Source organism: Dipodomys ordii, unplaced genomic scaffold, assembly GCF_000151885.1.
Source record: "Dipodomys ordii isolate 6190 unplaced genomic scaffold, Dord_2.0 Scaffold13, whole genome shotgun sequence".
Taxonomy (NCBI): Eukaryota; Metazoa; Chordata; class Mammalia; order Rodentia; family Heteromyidae; genus Dipodomys; species Dipodomys ordii.
In genome coordinates this window covers 8822290-8832093 of record NW_012267229.1, presented here as the reverse complement: position 1 = coordinate 8832093, position 9804 = coordinate 8822290, and the positions used below count along the sequence as shown (strand labels likewise).

Sequence of the window (9804 nt, the reverse complement as noted above, 5' to 3'; positions counted from 1 at the left end):
CAAGGCTAGCGCTCTACCACTTGAGCCACAGCACCACTTCCGGCTTTTTTCTTTTTGCTTATGTGGTGCTGAGGAATTGAACCCAGGGCCTCATGTATGCAAGGCAAGCACTCTACCACTGAGCCACCTTCCCAGCCCCCCAGACCTCTTTCTTTTGCCACTCCATTTAGTAAATATTAGCCTTCCTGTCACATAAGGATAGTACCCTGTAACGACCGGTTATTTCAAAAACATTCCATGATGAAGAAGGTATTTATAAATGTAAATGTCTTCACAAAAGTAGATGTTGATTTTACAGACCATTACTGGGGATCAAATCCAGAGTCCCATCTAGCGAGGCAAGCATTCTTCCACCGGGCTACACTGCATCCAGCTTTGCTGGATGTGTGCTATTCTAGTTGGACCCTAGCTGCTGGCACACAACCCCAGACTTTTGGAAGATACCATACTCACATGCATCAATTAGCTCTTGCAAAATACAGAACAACACCAAAACTTAGCAGTTGAATATTAAGTACTTTGTTTTCTTTCCCATGATTCTCTAGGTTAGCTTTCTGGCTCTGAATGGCTTGATGTAGACAGAGCATTAACTGAGTGTGCACCAAGACCTTTCTTCATGCACCAGCTGGGAGGCCAGCCTAAACCTCACAGGGGAGTGGGGCTCCGACAGCAAGAGAAGGTAAGCCCCAGTGCCTATGTGCTTTCTAGTGTCTGCCTACATCGCATTTACTAATATCCCACTGGCTTGTACCCAGCACATTTTGATGAGAAGGAGCTTCAGTCACAATGCAGATGAGTGTGCCCATAAGGATGGGGTGGATTTGTGGCCTTTTTTTTTTTTTAATGGTCAACAATCTGCGGTAGCAGGTCCTCTCCTGGCTGTCTCCTCTTTCTTCTCTAGAGTCCCATAAAATGTTTGGCCGCAACTCTCTCCATTCCCTGTGTTTCTTGACTTTCTCAGATTCAGACAGATTCACACACTCAGAACTCATCATGTACAGCAGAAGCTACACTTTACTTTTCCTGTCTCTTCTAGCCATGGCTTTCCTCCATCTGCCTGCAAGCCTGTTCCCTCAGGGGCAGATGCAAATGTTCTCAGCGAGGAAGGAAATAACACCCAGGCACCCAGATCTGCTCTATTGCTACTGGCCTGTGCGCAGGTGCCGCCAGCCTCTCTGGAACACTAGCTCCATGTGTGGGGGCCAGTTATTCACTTTGTTTGTTTCTTTACTTTTGTTCTAGCACTAGGGCTTGAACTCAGAGCCTGAGTGCTTTCCCTTTACTTTTTTGCTCAAGGATGGTGCTCTACCATTTGAGCCATAGATCCACTTCTGGCTTTTTTCTTTTTTGGTATTCATTGGAGATAGTCCTTTTCTTCCTGGACTGGCTTTAACATTCAATCCTCAGATCTCAGTCGCCTGAGTAGCTAGGATTACAGGCGTGAGCCACCAGTATCCAGTGTATGTGGACCATTTATATTGAAACTTGAGATATGTCCACATGGATAAGCTTGGATCTACCTTCAGAGCTATGGTTCAATTGTGTCCTTCCCAAAGAAGCCTCTCTGATCCAATCTGTTGGGTCATTATGTCTAGCTGCACGTACCTCTGCTATTGATCACAGTGGATCATGATCATTGGCAGATGTCTGCTGCCTTTACTGAACAGTGAGCTCTTTGAAGAAAGTGGAGGCCATGTCATCATCTCCACCACCACCATCATCATCACCATTAGCATCCACATCACCACCATCATTATTTTACCATCATTAACTTCCTCATTATCATTGTCATCCACTACCGTCACTACTATAGCCATGATCACTAGTTCTGTTCAACTCCTGCTATATGCTAAAAACAGAGTTAAGTATTCTACACATACCATCCCCCTTTCCCTTGTAAGAAACCCCAAAAAGAAATGCTTTTGCTATATCTCTGATACAAAATGAAATGTCATGTTTGGATTCTGACACCTCATATAGTTTTTGATTTTTTTTTGTTTATAACAGCACTTGAACTCAGGGCTCTGCATACTCACCCATATTTCTTGCTCACAGCTAGAGCTCTACCCCTGAGCTATGCCTCTAGTCCAGCATATTTTGCTGGTTAATTGGAGATAGAGTCTCATAGGCTTTTCTGCTTAGACTAGCCTTGAACCACATCCTCAGGTCTCTGCCTCTTAAGTGGCTAGGGCTATAGGTGTGAGCCACTGACACCAGGCTAGTTTTTGGATATTATTTTGTAGGTAATTTTTTTTTGTCGATGGTGGGGCTTGAACGCTGAGCCTGGGCGCTGTCCCTCAGCTCTTCAACTCAAGGCTAGTGCTCTACCATTGAGCCACAGCACCACTTCCAGCTTTTTCTGCTTATGTGGTGCTGAGGAATTGAACCCAGGGCCTCATGCATGCAAGGCAAGCGCTCTACCACTGAGCCACCTTCCCAGCCCTTATTTTTTTTTTTTTAAATCAAGCTCAAAGAAGTCAGAGGCAGAGATCCAAAAGCACTTTTCCCTCAAAACATTGTGTACTCAGCAGATAACTATAAAGGGAAGAATAAATTAATGGCTCTGGTTTGCTTTGAATAACTTGATCATTTTTAAAACACAAATTCCATCTTTAGTAACAGCATTTAGTAAAACATAACTGGCAAGACCTGCCCTAGACTTCTCAGGGATTTTCTGCCAATAGCAATACTTCATCCAGTGGATTTCTGCAAGACTCGAGTGCTTTCATAACACTCACTGGACTCTGGAAGGAGGGAGGTGGAGGTGGGAAGATATTCCTAACTCTTTCCTTATTGCAAAATGTCAAGTACTAAGTATTTTTGTTGGCTGGCTCAAAAATCTCAATGCAGTTTCTATTTCTAATATTTTACACATGGCCAAAGGGGTAGGGGGAGTTATGGACAAAGAAAAAGCTCTTGAACAATAGGATGTTCAAAATGGGACTGTTTTGGGCTCGGGTTCAACAGAGACCACACAAGGCAGAGAGCACTGAGCAAGATGCTGAGGACGATCACATCCTAAGTGAGCTGCTATATATAGCCCTCGGTGCAGGACAAGCGAAGAGCCCTGAGAAGGGGTTTTGTTGGCCAGGTACCCATCTTTCAGCTCCATGAGAAGTGGACAGAAGGTAGAAGAGGCTTCGTAGTGAAGACTGATTTGGAGGTTCCCCAAATTTCCACCCCAAAAACACAATATAGGGGCTGTGGGGGAGAGGAAGGGGGGAAGCTGCTTCCTGTATGCAAATGAAGCCTCCTCAGTCTTGGAGATCACCCTCAGGACTATGGCTGTCCCTTGAAACTTGGGAGACACAAGGGATTTTGACTCACCCATGAGAAATCTAAAGGTAAGAGGCTGGTCGGACCTAGCAGGAAGAAAGGGGAATTGGCTGGGGGACTGACAGTAAGACAGAGGTGGCTGCTTCCTGGGGTCCAGATGTGGATCCCAAGGGGTCATATTCAAGGAATGCTACCTTTCCTGTTAGAAGTCCAATCAAATCATTGTTGCTCCTGGTCATGAGAGTGAGTTTGGGAATATGCTGGACACTCAGTAGGCCTTTCTCTCATTTTTCCTGAGCAAACCCTGGGTGAGAGTAATCTTGTCTAACATATGGGGGAAGGGTGGATCCGGTAGAAAGAAGGCCGGTGTCCCCGCTATTTCTATTACTATGGCAAATTTCTCAGCCTGGGCTTTAGAGAGGGAGAATGCAGTCAAATATCCCATGTATGTATATCCTACAAAAACTAAGAAGAGTGAGGGAAGGTAGGGGAGGAATGGGTGAGAATGTTGAAAGGGGTGACATCTGATCAAGCTAGAGTATATTCACAAACTGCCTCGTTAAATGGCAACTCCTGTGTACAACTACTTACAGATAATTTAAAAAATGGGGGGCTGGGAAGGTGGCTCAGTGGTAGAGTGCTTGCCTCACATGCATGAGGCCCTGAGTTTGATTCCTCAGTACCACATAAACAGAATAAGCCAGAAGTGGAGCTGTGGCTCAAGCGGTAGAGCACTAGCCTTGAGCTGAAGAGCTGAGGACAGTGCTCAAGGCCCAGAGTTCAGGCCCCACGACTGACAAAAAAAAATGGGGGGGACTCGGAATTTTAATGTTACTATGGACTGAACAGAGTTGTTTGTTACTAGGTTTTTTGTTACTAGGGTGGGCCTGCTTAAGGCAATTTCCCAGAAGGTGAGGAAGAGAGGATTTGAAAGAATAATGGAAGGTGTGGTTTGTTCTATAAAAATCTAATCCAAGTCGGGAGCTGGTGGCTCATGCCTGTAATCCTAGCTACTCAGGAGGCTGAGACCTGAGGATCGCGGTTCAAAGCCAGCCCGGGCAGGAGAGACCTTGAGACTCCTATCTCCAATAAACCACCAGAAAAACCAGAAGTGGCGCTGTAGCTCAAGTGGTAGAGCGCTCGCCTTGAGCTGAAGAGCTGAGGGACAGTGCCCAGGCCCAGAGTTCAAGCCCCACGGCCGACAAAAAAATAAATAAATAAATAAATAAAATAAAATAAAATAAAATAAAAATCTAATCCAGAGTAACAGGAGTAAAACAAAAATATACCAGACATACGATTAAGACCTGTCTTAGAAACACTTACTTCTGGAGTAGAAGCATCTGCAGGCAAGGAGTGTCTTGAAAGATGTGTGTGTAGACAGAAGTAAGTGTTGGGGAATTTTGACAATCTAGCAGCCGCAGGTTAGGGGTCATCTTAAAAATGTCTCCCTCCAGGATTCGCAGCCTGGGCATCTTCCTCAGATAGAGGGATGTGAGCATTGGCAGGTCTCTGATCCATCCAGACTCAACTAAAACACAGGAGGGGAATATACCCATTACTCAGACACAAACCTAGGAGGCCAACATAGCATTAAAGAAACAACCAGAGCAATAGCCTAAAAGAAGGCCAGTATCAGCGTTAGCAGCTTTAGGGATCTCAAAAGCATACCACTGAAGCTAAAAAGTCCCTCAGGGATGATTGGTCCCTTCTTTCTTTCTTTCTTTCCTTCCTTCCTTTCTTTCGCCAGTCGTGAGTCTTGAACTCTGGGCCTGGGTGCCATCTCTGATCTCTTCAGCTCATAGTGCTCTACCACTTGAGCCACAGCACCACTTCTGGTTTTCTGGTGGTTAATTGGAGATAAGAGTCTCATGGATGTTCCTGCCAGGGCTGGCTTTTGAACCTCAGCTTCCCAAGTAGCTAAGATTACAGGCCTGAACCACCGTGCTCCCTCCTTTCTTTTACCTGGAGTTGGCCAAAGCCAGAGAGGAGAATGATTGACCTAAGGCCACACAGTTCAGAAAGGGCAGACCTAGCCTCTTACCCAGGACATGTTCTCCCAGCAGTAGCTGCCTTACCCTGTGGCTAAACTCCACACACAAAACAACTAGACTTCACTGATGGCTTGTGGACTCTTTCTTTTTGTTGTTGTTGCCAGTTCTGGGGCTTGAACTCAGAGCCTTGGTACTGTCCCTGAGCTTCTTTGCTCAAGGCTAACACTCTACCACTTGAGCCACAGTGCCACTTCTGGTTTTCTTGGTAGTTAATTGGAGATAAGAATCTCAAGGACTTTTTTGTCCAGGCTCACTTTTGAAACCCCCCTTCCCCCATTCTCAGAGCTCAGCTTCCTGAGTAGCTAGGATTATAGGCTTGAGTCACTAGCACCTGGCCAACTGATAGAATCTTTTGAGGAATCTAAGGAGGGGATAGGGAGCAAGGCTGCAGGAGCTTCTGAAATCAGATTGTGTACCTTCCCCCCACAAATGGAGAATGTGCCCCTTCTCCTGCGAATTTCTAGCTCTTGCTCTTTTCTCTCAGTCGGTGGAGGAATCAGTGTTGCTAGACCAGGAAGTGCTTTTAAAAAAGTAATACACACAGTGTCAGGACCCAAAGTCAGAACACAAAGTACAAGAGAACCATTGTCCTAAGTTCCCTCCTGTGTAATGTTTGAGTGACTCAACCTCCACAGACACAATCTTGGCCAACTGAGTAGAAAAGTCAATTAACTCATCTTCTGACCACCAGAACCTTCACATTATTGGTGCCCCTGATGCCAAGTTCACCCATTAATGGGTCCCAAAGCCATGACTTGTCTCCCCACTACAAAGCATTTATCCAGCCATGCAGCAGAGCATGGCAGCTACAGTTTTGAGCTCTGCACACTGAATGACTGGTTTGGATTTGGCAGCTCTAAGAGCTAAGTGACTGGAAGACCTCCATCAAGTTCTTCCACCTTTCTGTGCCTCGTATATTAAAACTGAGCTTGTGACTATTTCTGCCTCTGAAGATGGATATAGTGAAAGCCTGTGTGAGCTTCACAGGGCTGTGTCCAGGGCAATGTATCTGCCCATTGCTATGAACTAGGCTACACAATCAGAGCAAAGGCTCCCTCCTACAGAGGTTCTACATCCCTCATTAGGGCCTTGCGTAGGCCCCTAGACATCACCTCACCAAGGCCTTGAGCAATTGCACATGCAGGCCCCTGGGCATTGCATCTGTCATGGCTGATTGTCCCTGAAAGACATGCCTATGTACAACAGGATGCTCAGACCCCCTGCCCCCCGGAAATGTGCCTGCGAATGGGCACCCGTCAGAGGGGCCAAAGGATACCGGGAGAGCTCTGCAGGCTACATAGAGCCTCTGACTGAGTCTGGGGCCGGATATGGCCCACAGACTGTCCATTGATCTTAAGCCTATAGCTCTGTCCTAGAGACATCTTATGAACCCCTGCACAATGCACCCCAGGTTATGCCTTTCCTTGAGACCCTTCTTATCTCGCAGGAGCTCTGCTTATCTGTTTGCGCAATGAATCTTCTCCTGTGTCCATGGGCTCCTTCTTCGAGACCACAGAGATAAAGGACCCGAGCTAGGTGTTGGCAGATCTTGAGCATCATAAGCATCTGTGATCAGACATCCCCGGCAAAGACGCCACAGCCAGGCGCTGAGCTCAGGCTGGCTGACCCAACCCCACTCACCTCGTTCTAGGTCCGTTCCGCTGAGGTCCAGGACCTCGAGGGTGGCCAGGGGCTGGCCGGCGGCTCCGGTGAACGCAGCTTCGGCGATGCCCCCTTGATCGCCGCGGCCCAGCGCACTGGAGGAGAGATTGAGTCTCCGCAGCGCGGGGAAGCAGGCGAAGGCCCGGGGCCGTAGCACCTGCAGCGGGTTCCCGGCGAGCGCCAGCACGCGGAGGCGGCGCAGCGCGGGCCGGGCGCACGGGGGCAGCTCGGCCAGCAGGTTGTAGCTGAGGTCCAGCGTGTGCAGCGCGGCGGGCATCATCCCCGCGTCCCAGCGCAGCTCGGCGATGCGGTTGTGGCGCAGCGACAGCTCCTGCAGCTCGGGCAGGTGGCCCAGCTCGGGCGCGCTCAGGGCGCGCAACAGGTTGTGGCTGGCGTCCAGGCTGCGCAGCGTGCGCGGCAGGCAGCCGGGCAGGTGCTCCAGGCCGCGGTTCTCCAGCGTCAAGGCGTCGGGCCCCACGGTGGGGGAGAGGCCTTTACAGGGCGAGTCGGTAGTGGTGGCGGCGGCGGTGGTGGCATCGCTGTCACCGTCGTCCCGGGGATTCCGCTGAGTGAGGCGGAAGAGGGGCACCCTCTGCTGTGATGGCCGCCCCAGGGTCTGGTGCAGCCATGGCAGTATCAGCAGCAGCAAGGTCCACTGCATGGCGAGCGTCTGGGGAAGACAGCCGGCAGCCCATGAATGGGGAACCCCAAACGAAAGGGAAATGCGCGTCCCCACACAGGCTTGGGATGTTCCCTGAAAGGTTGAGGCGGGGAGGTTGGGTAGGGGTTGAGCCGTGACTTGGCGCCAGGCTGTTTTCCTCTAACCACACGCCCATATGCACCGTGACATTTCGTGCCTTTCCTCCTCGTAGCGTTGTCTTCATGGGCCTGAACCTCCCAGTTACCCCCTCTGCTAACTTATCCACCTCCCCCGCGCCCCCCACGACCCGACTTCTGCAGGGAGAGAATATCCTCCTTCTATAGTAACTCCCCAGTAAAGAGTCAAGATTCCACAAACCTGACTACCTGCAAGGTGAAGATGCTGGGCTTGGATAAAAATGTGGGACTGGAGGAAGATTGTGTGTGTGTGTGCTGGTACTGGGGCTTGAACCCAGGGCCTGGTCTCTGTCCTTAAGCTTCTTTTTGCTCAAGGCTAGCACTGTACCACTTGAGCCACAGCACCACTTCCAGCTTATTCTGTTTATGTGGTACTGAGGAATCAAACCCATGGTTTGATGGTTAATTGGAGATAAGAGACTCATGGACTTTTCTGCCCAGGCTGGCTTTGGACCTCAATTCTCAGATCTCAGCCTCCTTAGTAGTTTAGGATTACAGGTGTGAGCCACCAGAACTCTGCTCATGGAGGACCATTTCCATCATGTTCAGCAAAATTCACTTGTTCTCTTTCTCAATGGAACTGTCCATGTATAAATGAGTTTTTATGCCACTTGGCATAAAGTAAGTTCTGGGGTCCCTTTTTGAGGAGTGAGCTCAGGGTTGCCTTTAGGAGAAGAAAGGAATCCTAGAGAGTTGGAAGGTTTGGGCATTTCCTGGTCCTTCATTGGGTCCAGCAAAAGAAGGGTCCACACTGGTAGCCCTTTCCCTGTAGGAAAGAGGGACCGGAGTTGCTGGGTGGGAGGTGCTTGTGAGCCCCGCTGGGGATTGCAGATCAGGTCTGCATGGGGTGGCTTGGAAATGGCAAAGCTATTTCTAAGTAGGTCCTGGCCTGAAGTAACTGCTTGATATCCCATTATCCCTGCCCTGGCTCTCTGCATGACTGCCAGAACAACTTTCCAGGCTCTGAAACAAGGGCCTCCTTTTGTGTGTGTGTGTGTGTGTGTGTGCTAACTGGAGGTCAGAGGTATGAGAAAGATCTTGGGAAAATCGGGCCAGGAGTGTATACAGCCAGCAGTGATGTTGTCCTACTCACCTGCAGCTGCCCGTGTTGATTGTAGCCCGTCTGAAAGCCCCTTCGCAGTCTTCAGTCTTGCTTTATGTATTCCAGGAACCAGTGACTTAGACAACAAGCTCAGCTCTGAATGCCGCCTGCCACTGGGAGGCCCGGTTCCCAGCTGCCCTTCCCCCTCCCCATTCACCTAGAGGAGCCTGAGATTCTCAGCCTTCCCCAGCCCCTCCCTCCCTCCCAAGGCACGCAGCATTGTGATCATTAGCCAATGCTCTCACTGCTCCGCTCCTTCCTCCCCTCCCCCACCTGGGGTCCAGGCCTGCCTCTTTCCAGGCCTGGCACCTCTTGCCTGCCCTCCACATCCCCATGTTCCTTACTCCACCTTTCCCAGGCATGAGAAATGAAGGGAGTGTAGGGGTCACGTGTGAGGGCTAATGGCAAAGTGAGCAGAAGCAGTTACGTCACCTCTCAGGAATCTCAGATTCTGCCAGGCTGTGCCCACCTCTTTGGGATGGTTCGAGGCAGATGGTGAGCCAGTAGAAGAGGAAGATGTGTGTCCCCAACCTAGAGGAAAGCTTGTAAGAGATTCACAGAGAAGCTTCCAGTGAATCTAGCTCAGTCCCCCAAAGAGTTTGTTGGATGACAAGTGCTGTGGCTCATGCCTGTAATCCTAACTACTCAGGAGCTGAAATCTGAGGATTGAAGTTGAAGTTTGAAGCAACCCTGAGCAGAAATGTCTGTCAGACCCTAATTTCCAATTAACCAGCAAAATGCTGGAAGTGGAGGTATGGATTAAGCAAGAGTGCTAGCCTAGAGCTAAAAAGCCAAATGAGAATGTGAAGCCTTGAGTTTAAAACCTAGTACCATCTCTCTCTCTCTCTCTCTCTCTCTCTCTCTCTCTCACAC

At 49.3% G+C, this 9804-nt stretch overlaps 1 protein-coding gene across 1 annotated transcript in view; it reads right to left on the bottom strand.

Annotated features, from left to right (window-relative positions):
- Lrrn4 (leucine rich repeat neuronal 4) overlaps positions 1 to 9020 on the bottom strand; it is a 12452-nt gene extending 3432 nt beyond the window's left edge. Inside the window, exons 1-3 of the mRNA XM_013010922.1 lie at positions 8923 to 9020; positions 6972 to 7662; positions 4603 to 4807 (exon numbers count right to left, since the gene is read on the bottom strand). Of these exons, the coding sequence (XP_012866376.1) occupies positions 4603 to 4807; positions 6972 to 7653 (887 nt within the window). The 5' untranslated portion in view covers positions 7654 to 7662; positions 8923 to 9020. The remainder of the gene's footprint in view (positions 1 to 4602; positions 4808 to 6971; positions 7663 to 8922) is intronic.
- Positions 9021 to 9804: the final 784 nt, after the last annotated feature.